At 44.3% G+C, this 14,436-nt stretch overlaps 1 protein-coding gene across 1 annotated transcript in view; it reads right to left on the bottom strand.

Annotated features, from left to right (window-relative positions):
* The window catches only part of LOC146788601 (receptor-type tyrosine-protein phosphatase beta-like), a 484,586-nt gene that overhangs the window by 459,405 nt on the left and 10,745 nt on the right, over positions 1-14,436 (bottom strand). Inside the window, 1 exon segment of the mRNA XM_085633174.1 lies at positions 727-984. Coding sequence (XP_085489300.1) covers positions 727-984 — 258 coding nt within the window.

Genomic DNA, 14,436 nt, shown 5'->3' with positions numbered 1-14,436 from the left:
ACAGTTATTATTGTGTGATACAAAGGTGTATAATCAAAAAGTGAGACATAGATTAATTTGCTTGAAAATAAATAACATGTGAAACATTTTTCGGTAGTACCTAATATTGACATATAACATTTGAAAGAAGAATAATGATTGCATTTACTAAGAATATTGAAATAATTCATATTAATGTGTGTTTTATATTAGCCATAATGTGGCAATGAGTAAGCAAGTTTTCATGTAGGCCTCAAATGCTTCTTTTTCCTAATTCAAACGCAGAATCTAGCTGAAGTAGTTATTTTAGACGCAATGAGAACTTTTCATGACTTTTCTTCCTTGTGCTAACAAAAGGACTCTCTTATGAATCCGTAACAATATTTACAGAAATGTATCGATACAATAGCAAACCCAGAGAGAGCGTCTGTACTTAGGAACAGTATGGTTTACTATTCCAACTCCAGCCGATGTACAGCAGGGAAGGTGTTGGAATAGTAAATCACACTATTCCTTAGTCTATAGCGCCATCTAGTGCAAGTCGTTGTAAAAGCAGCGATGTAAATGTATTGCGGTGTTTTGACCGCGTTGTTAAGGTTGTTTTCACTCACAGTTGGGTCCTGACATTCCAGAAAGAGGGACGTTTACATTTAACCTCTTGCACTGCTTTAACACACTCAGGAAAATTACTGAAAACTACAGTATCATTAATCAGAGGTGTAAAATGAATGACTCCCATCTCCTCACCTGTGTATTCAGAAATTGTCACATTTTCCCCTCTCCAAGGGTTGTCTGTCACCAGGACAGAGACCACAAAGGTGTACAGATTTCCTGGTTTTAGGGCGTTGATGAGCACGGACTCTGATTGCACCTCAATAGTGCCTGATGGTTTTCCCATGACTTTTATCACGTAATAGCTCATGTTTCCTTTTGGAGGTAGCCAGCTCAGGAATACAGACTGGGTGGTGATATTGGAGAAACTTAGATTCTTCACTACATCTGGCACTAAAATGAAAAGACACAAAAGGTGCAATTACACTTGTATATATATATCTGGTGAGACAGAAGTCAGTCAAGTGATTACGGGAGGTGTACAATGGTACTGGTAGTCAAGCTCAAATATATCTGCCCAAGAATTGCCCCAAAATTCTGATTATGAGTAACATATCCAGGAATTCTCCAGTTACGCAAAGGAAGAAATATGGAGCTATGACTAATGCTGTGTGGTTGGCTACAGGCCCATTTTGAAATCAGGCAAAGGGTGCAGACAAACATTTGGAAAATAGTGGCACTGCGGCATACCTCTAGCAAATGCAGGGATTCAACTATATAATTGCTATTATTTATAGTTGCACACATATTTTTTATTGTAGGGCCTTGAGAAGATTATGAGATCTAAGGGTCTCATTACAATGTCAGTTGGAAAGCCTCCGACTGCTACTATATGGTGCAGGGATTTTCACAAACTCCCATTTCTCAATGGGAGCTTGTGCTGTAGGTGGTTACTGCCCACCACACAAGCTCCCAAAGAGAAATGGGTGTTTGTGACTGCATCATGTGTGGTTGCATCCCAGTTAGGTGTGCGGAATCGCCAACCCATGGTCGGCCAGTTCCCGCACTGAGACGGTGTCGGTCAGAGGCAACTCTGACCAACATCATAATAAGGCCCTCAGTTGTTGAAGTGAGCATTTTGCCTCCCTCAGCTAGCACCTCATTTTCGTATGGGCACACAGAGCCTGCCGCATGATGCAGGGATTTACACAGGTTCCCATTTCTCTATGGGAGCTTGTTCTAAGGCCGGTTTACGGCAGCAGCCCATGCTTCCATTGATAAATGAGAGTCTGTGACTGCACCAATTGCGGTGTCAGGCAGACGTGAGTCCGCCCAACATAGTAATCATGCCCCAAATGTATCTAAAAAGATATTTGAAAAAAGCTTTAACTTAAATTATGAAAAACAATTCAGACACTATCAAAAACAGCACACATTTTTTAAACTTTACATATAAATTTATAAAAACTACAATTTATAAAATATATAATTACTAATTACAAAACTGTAATTTCAATCAAACACAGCACATAAAATATTTAACTAATCATACGTCAAAAGTCTCCCCACCCTTTTCCCCTGTAAACACAACATCCCGTTATTAGACATTTAATTAAGCTATTTTTTATTTACAAAATTTTCAACAAATACATATTTAAATTAAATACAATAAATATTAAGATTACTTTTTAAAATAAATAAATGTAACATCAACTTATTTTTTATTTTTTAAAACTCTTTTTATTGGCACTTGTATGATGATGAGATCAACATGGAGAAAGTATATCTGTGCCATTTTTTGTTTTACAATTCTGCAATCATTTAATTTTACATTACATTTACTCATGAAGACAAACATATGTTATTTCATTTTCAATATTACACTGCTCAGTAAGCCTGCCTGGCCTCCCATATTTTCGCCCCTTATTGGGGCACCCTCTGCTCTTATGAATCACACATTCTGCTTGCCAGAACCAGTCTAGGTCTGTTGCCCACTCCTCCAATGTCCGGACATTGATCGCCCCCCATTTCGCCACAACCGTTGCTAGGGCTAGCCAACGATTTGTATGCCTCTGCCAGTCTTCATTCCCTAAGGTTACTAGTAAGAACCACTTAGGCTCCATTGGGACATCGGAGCCGACCACAGTCGCCAAAGTGTTGGCGATCGACTGCCAGTATACTTGTAGGAGTGGACATTCCCATATAAGATGGTAAAAGGAACCCTCTGAACCACATTCCCTGTGGCACAATGCATGCTCGCATCTCCCCATCCGATGCAGGACTGTCCTATGGTAATACACTCTGTGCAGCCCTTCAGCTGTATAAGTCTAAAGCGAGACCTTATTACCACCTCCCCTGGGTCCTGGAGCACCTCCATTCATTCTTCATCCTCCAGGGAGCCCAAGTCTTCTTCCCAAGCCGCCCGTAGTGTGCCTAGTGGGTCTGGGGCATTTTTTAAAAGTTTTTTTATAAAAGAGGAAAACAGTTTTGGCCTCTATGTGCTCTGTCAGGACCCTATCGTCCAGCGGTGACGAGACTTCCAGCCTGTCCCCTCCTCTCATATATTTCCTTATGGCTTGACCAAGTTTGAGGTATTTGAGCCACTCCCCTTTCCCTAGGTTGTTTTTTGCCTGCAAATCGGCAAACGTTATGTATGCCCACTTTCTCCATTTATCTCCCAGCGTCTCTAGCCCTAGTAGATCCCACTTGGCAAAGTCCACTAATTGGTTTATTTCTTTTAGCTGGTCTCCCGCCCAGAGGAGTGCCATCCCCGTGAGTTTGTTCTCCCAGCCCAAATACTTTGTTGCTGCTTCCCTTATTTTAACTACTGTCTTCGTGTGATGCGGGAGCGTTTTATCTATGTGTTTGGTGTACATTAGTGCCCTTGACTCCTTCTCACCCATGGTCTCTCTATCAGCCCTATATGCCGTGTCTTCTCTGTCGTCAAGCATCCACCCATTGACATTGGCCGGTTGTGCCGCCTAATAATAAGTACGAACATCTGGAACCACTAGGCCTCCTTCATTTATACCTCTCTGCAGTTTAGTCAACACAATTTATGGGGCCACTCCACTCCACAGCAATGCACAGAGTTCTGAGTCTACTTACTTGAAAAATGAGGGTGGTACCTCATATGGGGTGCTCTGAAGTGCATCTAGCATTCTAGGGAGTGGCAACAATTTAAACATGGCCGCCCGACCGATCATGGTTAGAGGGAGGGTCCGCCAATGCCTCGTGTCTCTCATGAGTCTGTCGAGCTGCCGGCACATGTTCTGGCGGTAGAAGACTTGGGCATCTCTCATTATATGGATACCGAGGTATTTGAAACAGTTTTCTTTTATGGGCACGATGCACCTCGACTTTAAGGTGGGCGCGCCTCCGGATAAGGGCTAGAGCAACATCAACTTATTTTTAAATTAACTATAAATAATCCATTTAAAATCCAACACAATTTAATGCAAATGTTGTTATAAACAACAATATAGACAATAATATTTTCAAAAATGATATATTTTATAAAAATATTAAAAACATAACTAAAATCCTTTGATATTTATGTCCACAATATTTTTGACATCAAGACATTCCTTTAACAATATTTTTGCATCACAATATTTTTCTTATATATTCTCTGGAAACACCACGTGAAGTCCTTGCCAAGTCCTTTTTGCCACAGAGGACGCAGAAAAGGGCAGGCAGGCTTTCCTCATACAAAGTACGAAAGAATTGTAAGATAATTGTAAGCCAATATACCTCAGCTTCAAATACCAGAGATATTGGCTTTTCGAATGCTTGTACAAACTGCAATGCAAAATCACGCATCAAGACACATGCACATGCTGGCATGAAAATCTTAAAAACATTTCTTGTTAAAGAAAACCCCTTCTCAGATTGCTGTCGTGCGTCACAATGCACACATTAGGTGGATCTATATTAAAAAAAACATAAAAATTATGGGATGGGGAAGGAATGGGTACACAATGGCGAAAGGAGGAGAGCAATATGGAGAGTGCTTAAGAAAAATACCAAAATTGAGCCCTGAATGAAACATCAATAGACGAAGAATTAAATTCAACCAAAAAGAACAGTGTGAGAGCAAAATGCTCCTGGGCAAGACAAACACAAACACAAAAACAGGGAAGTCATGCCATTGAATAAAGAAGAGAAACCTGAGACACACAAAAAAGCTAAACAATCATGAACCAGGGGCTGAGCCAAAGCCTGCTCTATGCATGTTGGGAACAATAGGTCTTTCCAACAGGTAGCCAAAAACTGAAAAAGCTCTTTTGAGGAAAAAGAGAATGCCCTTGGAAGGCAAAGTGATTCTCTAAACACAAACCCATGCCCTGTTTTGTCAGGCTAGAGAAAGAAACTGAATTGAAGAGGCTGCCTGAAGGTTAATCTACTAAACGTCAATTTTGTTCTACAACATATCAGTACATTTATTGTATGCATTGCAAACACAGCATATCCTTTTTGATCCTTGATTGCGCTAGATGGCATAATCAACTCTCATGCTGATTTGATCGCGATTTTATTCTAGTAAGTTGCAAAGCTTCTGTGAAGAAGAATAAAAAAAGCAGAAGATAAAGACAAGCCTGATATGATGCGAGGATACCAGAGGGGAGTGGTTTGAAATCTAAGAGAATGTTGAGCTTTCTGCAATCTGCCAAGACATCAATGACCAAGATGAATTTTCATGATTTACCACAAGCAATGGCAAAGCCAGTGGTTGTGGATTAAAATACTAACACAAACATGTACAAACATTGTTCATCATGTTGAAGCAAGATCGATTCGTTTTGTCGATACAGGTGAAAAAGTTGCAATAAACAGTGGCCAGAGGCAAACAAAACTGGTGGCACAGATATTTAAGCCACTGACAGGCATTGCTAAAAAACACAACAGTGCCCTTAAGCTCAGTAAGGTCTGTTTTAAACAGGGCCACGATTGAGGGCTCTGGATTTGAACCTGAAGGCACTGCAAGTTTCTCACAGTGCCTGTCAGGGCGTTGAATCAAATGATTATTAAACCTACTGCTCCTCTTCTTCTTGGCAGCTGGTGGCTCCTGCAGTACAGGAAGCAGGCTCCCAGAGCCTCATCCTACTCCCCTCTACCAATCCTAGCACTGCTCTCATACTGTCCAGGCAGTATGAGAGAAGCACCAAGATTTCTAGGCTAGGCTAGACCCGAAGGTATCAGAGAGCTTTACATGAGGATCAGTGAGTTACAGGCTCCATAATTATATAGACCAGTATAGACATAGGAGAAAAGAACAAACATGAGATTATTAGCGCGTACACATGTCTTATGGGGAGTGAAGAGGTAGAGGGGGAATGGTAAACGGGGGTAGGGAATGCAAGTAGGAAAACACAACGGGGAGGCGAGAAAAACGATGTTCCGATGTCCGGCTGGGTAGGTGGTGGCCGAGGGGTGAACCAGAGCCAAACTCCTCTTTAGCTGCATATGACAGCTCCACCGAGCATCAGCCAAAGTTGCTCAGGCACCGGAGCTTTACATGAGTATCAGCGAGTTACAGGTTACAAAATTACATCAGATACAGGAGCCAAGAATAAATGTAAGGAGACAAACAGTGATTACACAGTAAAGAGAGATATTAACGTATCAGCTGGAAAGGGGAGGTAGCCACAGGATCACGGAGGGAAGAGGTGGTGTAGGGAAGGAAACACAATGGGGAGACGTAAAAAAACAATGTCCAATGTCCGGCTGGATAGGTGACGGCCGAGGGGGTGAACCAGAGCCAAACTCCTCTATAGCTGCCTAAACAGCTCCACCGGGCATCGGCCATGTCGCTCAGTCTCCACAGTAAGTGCAATATTCATGGTTTCCGCCCGGGGGGCCTCGTGATAGCTCCATCTTGAGGTTCCGTGAGAATCGTAATGGCACTTTTTGGGTGTGTTCGAATATGGACGAGTTTGGTATCTACGAACCGCAAATGACGAGTTTAGTGGGTGTACGCGTTTTCGCTACGCTACTATGCACGGTTCATCTCATTTCTGGGTATGTCCATCTGAACCCTCGGGTTCCATTTTAGATACGGCATCCATTTTGTTTCTTGCCCTCAAGTAGCCAGCGAACGGACGCTGTCCGCTTCGTGACCCTGGGATTCCCAAGCTTTCGTGGAGGACACGTGTTCTTTTGAAGGTATCTTTATGATGAGGGGGATGACACGGCAAAGGCAGATGGCTCCGCTCGAGGGTCATCTTGCCGTGCCAGTGTATTGTTTCAGTCATGCATGCATTAGGCACGAGTCCTTTGATCCTGCAATCGAGTTTCCGATATTGCTCTTTACACTCTTTTCCAATCTGTTGTGCATCCTTGTTTTTCCTTTGCATCTGTTCCTGTCCTTTCTCCTAATTCGTTTACAGCCAGAATGGAATGTGCTTAATGTGGGGATAGTGTGCTTTTACAGTTGGGAACCGGCAATGCTGCTGTAATTATGTTCCGGGCTTCTGAAACATGAATGCGACCCTCTTGAAGTTTATTGTGGGAACTGAGTTGTAACCTTTTGTTCGTCATGTTGTGCAATGACGAAAATGTGTATAAAAGGAGCGATCCACTTGTGCAATTTGAAGCAGTCTCCCAGAACCTACACGTTGTGTACTTCTTGCGACTTCTGTATCTCTGCAGTAATAAACGCTGATCTTTGACGCCGCCGGAAGTGTCCCGTGTCTCTGTGTTTTGTACGCCGGAACAGGTAACCCACGAAGGTTTCAGGTGTTGTCCCCTGGCACCGCTGGGCCTTAGAATAGCCCAGTCCTTCAGTTGGCGCCCAACGTTGGGCGACATCAGCGGTACCGGTCCAAAGCCCAACGATCGTGAGGAACTTTTGTGTGAAATCTCCGAGGGAAGGTGCACCCCGCTTCATCGATCCAGTTGTCGAAATAAGTGGCCCGAAGACTTTTCCCGCGAAGATTCCCGCCTCCTGACGGCTGCGACGGACTGATGCCCTGACTGTCGACCTGTTTTGGCGCCTGGCGTAGTCCTTTGTACGGCGAGACGATAGACGGGCCTTCCTGGTGACGCCATTGCTCTTTCAGTTAAGTATTTGTGGGTCGCTCCCAGAGTTTTTGGTTCAACCTGGTTGTTTGCATGGTTCCAGTGCATTTGTGGTTCTTAGTTGTTGGTTCTTAGTTGTTGGGTTTTATTTGACGATTGCAATTGCCAAAAACCGAGGGTCTTGCATTTTTTTTGCGAGGACATCGTACTTCGATAGCCCTTGAAGTTTGTAAACTCGGTTAGTGTGCACGATGCCTGGCCGTAGTACTTTGTTTGGTTTCCTTAAATGTTGCAGCACGGATTCCCGATTGGAGGATTCATGTCCGATACCTCCAGTTGGAACTCCAATTTATGAGCTCTATAGTCATCATGGAGTAGGTCCTATTGTATACAATGACTATTGGATTTGTTATACTAAAAATGATGGTGTTCTTAGTTGGCCATCACATGGTAGTTTCGAAACTGCAATATTAGATAATCTTGAAGCTAAATTGTTTAAAAAGAAGGTTAGGCCGGCCATGTTTGATTCCTTTCGGTTATGGCGTAAAGAGGCCAAGCAGAAAGAAATCAAACAGATTAAGAAAAATAAGAGAGAAGGTGTTATTACGGTGATGCAAAATGCAGAACAGTATCAGCGAGACAAAAACGAGAAGGAGCAGGAAGTTTGTGCTAGACTGCATCATATGGCGGTGGATAAATGTTATCCGGTTTTACCGCCTAGTTCTGATAAGACGGGAGAAGACGCGATAGAAGATCCCATATTGTCTTATCTATTGAAATCACCACCTCCTTATGCACCAGATACTGTGGGTCCTGTGATTCCTCCTGTTCCTCAACCTGTTGTTCTGGCGGCTGCTGGTCAGCCCGTCGTTCCTCCTGTCCTTCCGAATCCCCTTGTGCCACAAATTGTTCATCCTCCTTTACCCGCTCTTTTTCCTACTGCTCCTTTGTCAGTATCTCATCAGCCCAATCTTGCTACTACTCCCGTTACCCCGACTACAGCTACTACTTCTGTGTTTACTCCGAATGTCGTTACTCCTGTGCTTCCTTCTTCTTCTCCTTCTGTTCGTAGTCGTATATTTAATGCTGTCGCTAATCTCTATTCTCCACTTTTCGGACCAATACTCGGGTCTGATCTTTCTGATGTCGCTCAGAGGCGCAGTCAAATTCCTGATGGTAGAGAACGTGAGTCGTTAGTGAAACTGGCGCGTAAATGGGTTAGGCATCCTGCGAAGTACACTTCGCGTATAGTTTTTGAGACATTTTCCCAGTTCAATGAGCCCACACAAAGGTTCGTGTTCGAGGAAATGTGTAAATTCTTGAGAGAAGAGTGGGATAATGAGGAGGTTGACAATGTCCCGCCCGAGATGACTGAGCTTCAGAATCAGTTTTCGACTGGTATGATTGTGGGTGGTAATGTCCGACGTGCTCTAGAGCGTCTGCTATCTTTTCGATCTATAGTGCAACCTCGCACATTGTTTAAGGACGACACTGAGGAGCGGTTGGGTCAACCTGGTCAGTATCCTATGCAGGAATTTTCCCCAGTATGGATGCCAGGTGATCCTGCTGCCAAACCTGTTGTTCTACCGCACTTTCAGAGAGTCTGGATACACCTCCCGTGGAAGCGATCAGAAGTTTTGCAGGTAAAGCAAACTTTGCCTGACCCCGCAAGAATCCTGCAGGTTATTACAAGGAGTTGTCCCAATTAGTGGATGCTACTATTATGAACCTTGCCGATATTGACATGTTGTTTGGTAATGTAGTGCCTCAACCGATTTGGGCGAAAATCCGTCAAGAGAATCACGCAGCTGAATTAGGCGGTTATTGGGCTGCTCTTGCGGCGGCAGACGGACGGCAAATTGGTGGGGCTAAACCTGAACAGATCATTGAGAATCTGCCCCAGAGGATAATTACACTTATGAAGACACTTATGCCAGCAATACGCGTTAATTGGGACAAATTGTCTGCGTGCAAACAAAAGAAGGACGAGAGTGTCTCCGATTTCTTTACGAGATTTGAGGAGGCATTTATCGATCATAGGGGTCAGGATATGAGCTCTGAAGGAGGTCAGCGATTGTTTGTTGATAAATTTGTGTCGAATTTGTTGCCTGAACTAAGCAACAAGTTGAAGCATTCCGAAAGTTCGTGGGCCGTTTCTACCACTGCTCAGATATTAGCCACGGCCCAGTACTACGAAAATAGAGAGAAGGAAGAAAGCGAGCGCGCAGATAAGAAAACGAAGGATCTTAAAACTAAGGTCTTGTTGCAGCAAGCGTATCCTCCGCGCTCGAATCAAAATGACTCGCAACAGCCAAATCGATTACAATCGCAGTTTTCGAGATCGCAGTTGCGAACTAACTCTTCTACACCTCGCTCTGTGTTGGGGTATACTCAATGCGCATATTGTAGGGGTGAGGGCCATTTGAAGTTTAATTGTCCAGTTTTGCGTGACCGAAACAATGGTGTTTTGGCTCGAGGAGGTCGTAGTGGTCCTCAACAGGCATCACGGGGTAGAGGTCGTGGTGTTACTCAGAATCAGACTGAGCGTTTTGCCACTTCATCAGACTCGCAAAATTGTTTTGATCGGCGCGATCCATCGTCTGGTAGATCTGCACAGTATCATGTGGACGACTATTATGTCGAGCATGATGTTGATGCTGACGGTAATTACTAGGACAGCCTTGGACAAAGAAGGGGAGTAGTATCAGTTCCGGTTGATCAGAGAGGGCCTTATGTCGCAGTTGCCACATCGGGCGTAATTGAGCCTTTTCTGTTGGACACTGGTGCAGCTAAAAGTTCCATCATGCATTCGAAACTCCCTGGCGCGCCTTTGTCTGGCTTAACGAATGTTTCCGTTGGATTCTCTGGCGCCCCCGTTAGCAATCCAGTTTCTAGCCCTTTGCCTCTTACAATTGGGTCTTGTGAGTTAGATGCTCCTTTGATTTTGACTACTGGTTGTGGTGAGAATCTTTTGGGCCTGGATTTGTTGAAGCGGTTATATGCGACTTTGTACTGTTCTCCTGCGGGAGTGGAGCTTACGTTGGGTCAGAGAGTGATCTCTCCTATGTATTTGTCGACTGATAAGCTCCCACCGGAATTGAGTTCTCTTCCTGAGTCTTTGTGGGCGACAGGTCCCAATGATGTGGGCCTGCTGGATATACCACCTTATGTTGTTCAATTGAAATCCAGCGTGCGACTGCCACGCATTCCCCAGTATCGTATCTCTCTTGATGGAGAACGAGCATTATTAGCGATCATTTATGATTTGATCGATAAAGATGTCATTGAAGAAACTCGGGGTAACGTGTGTAATAGTCCTGTGTTACCTATTTTGAAACTAACTGATCCATCCAAGCCTCCTGTGTATCGTTTTGTTATTGATTTACGGGAGGTAAATAAAATTGTTATTCCACAGTTTCCTGTGGTGCCTGACATTACGGCTTTGCTGACTCTGATTCCAGCTTCTGCATCATGGTTTTCGGTAATTGATCTGAAGAATGCTTTCTTTAGCATTCCAATTGCTGAGGAAAGCAGAGATCTATTTGGTTTCTCATTAGGTGGTCGCAGCTTCAGGTTCAAACGCACACCTCAGGGCTACTGTGAGAGTCCATCGATCTACAGCCAAGCTCTTAAGAGTCAACTTGATGCATTTGTGTTGCCGGCTGGTGCGGCCTTGATTCAGTACGTTGATGATCTGTTAGTAGCTACTGACACTGAACAGATTTGCAGAACTGCTACAGTATCACTGTTACAGCATCTATGTGACCTACATCACAAGGTGTCGCCTTCTAAACTACAATATTGTTGTCAAGAAGTAACCTATCTAGGTCACTTATTGTCAAAGGCGGGAAGAAGGTTGACCCCTGAAAGAATCGCAGCAATTGCTCGAATGACTGTGCCAACAACTCAGAGAGATGTGCGTGCCTTTCTCGGTATCACGTCATACTGCAGGCAGTGGATTCCGAACTTTTCACTGTTAGCGAAGCCATTGATAGCTCTCACGTGCAAGGATGTTTCGACTCCTTTGCCATGGACGGAAGAATGTCAGAAAAGTTTTTCTGAACTGCGTGATGCGCTGTGTTCGGCTCCTGTGTTAGGTACTCCTGATTACAGTAAGCCATTTACATTATACGTTCACGAGAGAGAAGGTTGTGCGTTGAGTGTTTTGACGCAACACTTTGGTGGTAAGCAGCGTCCATGTGCATATTTTTCCTCGACCTTAGACCCGGTAGCTAGAGCGTTGCCAAGTTGCTTGAGAGCGACAGCGGCAGCTGCGGTGTCTATTCGGCAATCCGCAGGTCTGGTCATGGATAATATGCTCATAGTGATGGTTCCGCATGCAGTTGACACTCTTCTGAATCGGACAAAGACTCAACATCTGACGAGTGCAAGGTTGTCCGGATATGAGTTGACGCTTTTGGCAAGTCATATACAGATCAAGCGTTGTAATGTGCTGAATCCGGCGACATTGTTGCCGATTAATATGGAATCAGATGATGTACCACCACATGATTGTTATTTACGAACTGAGGAAGAAACGAAGGGTCATGTGGACCTGAAAAACACTCCATTGACGGACCCTGATGGCACTTTGTATGTTGATGGTTCATGTTTTAAGTTGCCGAATGGTGATGTGACGACTGCGTATGCTGTAGTGACATTGAACACGGTTGTGGAAACTGCGAGATTGAGCCAAAATTCAGCACAAGCGGCAGAATTGATTGCGTTGACAAGAGCGTGTGTTTTATCTAAGGGAAAGCGAGTGAATGTGTTTACCGATAGTCAGTATGCTTTTGGTGTTGCACATAGTTTTGGACGATTGTGGAGAGAAAGAGGATTTATGACATTGCATGGTACGAAGATCCAACACGGACAGCTCGTGAGCGATCTTTTGGATGCACTTACATTGCCTAAACAAGTGGCGATCATTAAATGTAGTGCGCATCGAAAGGTTACGGATGACGTTGGTCGTGGTAATGCATTTGCGGACGAGATTGCTAAGGAAACGGCTAAGAACCTTGCAACCCGAATGTATGTTACGAGTTCAGTAAGGTGGCCGACGGAGACTAGTATGTGTGAAGACACTGTTGAGAGCGTGAAAGCAATTCAGAATGAGGCCACTGAAACTGAAAAGATTAAGTGGAAAGAAAGCACGGGGAAGTTAGACACGCATGGATGTTGGGTTGACTTGTCAGAATATCAGAGGTGGATGTTACCGGATGCATATGTGCTAGCTGTTGTGACTATGGCTCATGGTTTGTCACACATTAGTGCGAAAGGTATATGTAAGTTATTGTCCCCTGTATGGAAGAACGATGGTATTGCTAAATGTGCTGAGAGGGTGGTTAAGAGTTGTATGGTGTGTTTGATGCATAATCCTGGCAAGGGAACCCCCACTCCACCTGGTCATTTTGCTCCTCCTGCCTGTCCCTTTGAGGTTATCCAACTGGACTTCATCCATATGGAGAGATGCAATAATCTGAAGTACGTTTTGGTTGTGGTTTGTGCGTTCTCCAGATGGATCGAGGCCTATCCTCTTAAGGATAATACTGCCCTGTCCACAGCGAAAGTCCTATTGAAAGAATACTTTCCTCAGTATGGAATGCCACGGATTGTGTGGTCAGATAATGGAAGCGAGTTTGTGGGAAGTGTGATGCAGATTGTGTGTAAGGGCCTTGGAATTCGACAGAAATTCCATAGCGCCAATCATCCCCAGGCAGCGGGTTTGGTTGAGGGGTACAATGGTACTCTGAAGCTGAAACTTGCGAAGATACAAGCTACGACTGGTTTGTCATGGCCCGATGCCTTGCCTCTGGCTCTCTTATCGACCAGAGCGACTGTGCACTCTCGAGTAGGGCTCAGCCCATATGAGATTGTGTTCGGCCGCCCTGCGAACATTTGGGGAGTCCCGAGGCCTAAGGCCTTTGACAGTCTTGAGTATCCAATGTTAATTGATTATCTTCATGATCTGACTGCTAAACTAAGGTTAATTCATCAACAGGTCTTTGAAGCTTTACCGGCACAGACAGAGGGTCCTGGACATCGGCTTCAACCGGGTGACTGGGTTGTTACCCGTAATTTCGGCAGAAAGCGTAACCTGGAGCCGAGATTCGTGGGACCCTACCAAGTGCTGCTGGCGACAAGGACTGCAGTTCGGTTGGAAGGCAGAAAGAACTGGGTTCACGCCACTCATACCAAGAAAGTTCCGATCCCATTACCAGCAGACAGTTGGGTGAGAACTGGTATTGCGGCAACGGAAACTGAGACCCCACAATGCTTTGTGCCGTTCAGTGATGCTCAACCTATAAGAGACAATTCATCGCGGTCAGACACATCTGTTGAGTCATCAGTTTTGGAGAACTCAAGGTCTGCATTGTCATCTGATCGACTGAACACTGTTACACCGGTTGAACAATTATTTGAGGAGCAGACTCGATCTGGAAGAAATCGATATTTTCTTCGCCCACGTAACAAAGACTAATACATTTTTCCTCATCTTTTCCTTTACTGTTGCCACGAACATTATGAATAATTACATCCTTTTCTGATTTTTGAGTTCCTTTTATGTGTACTCTTTACAGCTGAGAGATTTCTTATAAAGTTGAGTGTTTGTTTAGGGAAACCTATCATCCGGGTTAACCGTAGGGCCGTGCGGGTACTCCTTTCTGTTTAGCAGGTTCCTGACACTAGGTTGGTTACTTTTGTCGACTCCTGGGAACTCCTGGGAATTGATAATCGCTACTCAGAACGAAGTGCGTCAAGGACGTCACGGACGGTTTCTAGAGGATGGCATTCTCTAAGCTGTTGGAAGAAGAAAGGATGTCGGCGCAAAGATCAAAATTGCATAAGATCATACGGACAAAATGTTTTTTGTTTCAGGTATTC

This window comes from Triturus cristatus, chromosome 11 (assembly GCF_964204655.1).
Source record: "Triturus cristatus chromosome 11, aTriCri1.1, whole genome shotgun sequence".
In the NCBI taxonomy this organism is placed as follows: Eukaryota; Metazoa; Chordata; class Amphibia; order Caudata; family Salamandridae; genus Triturus; species Triturus cristatus.
This window is presented reverse-complemented; position numbering and strand designations above follow the sequence as displayed.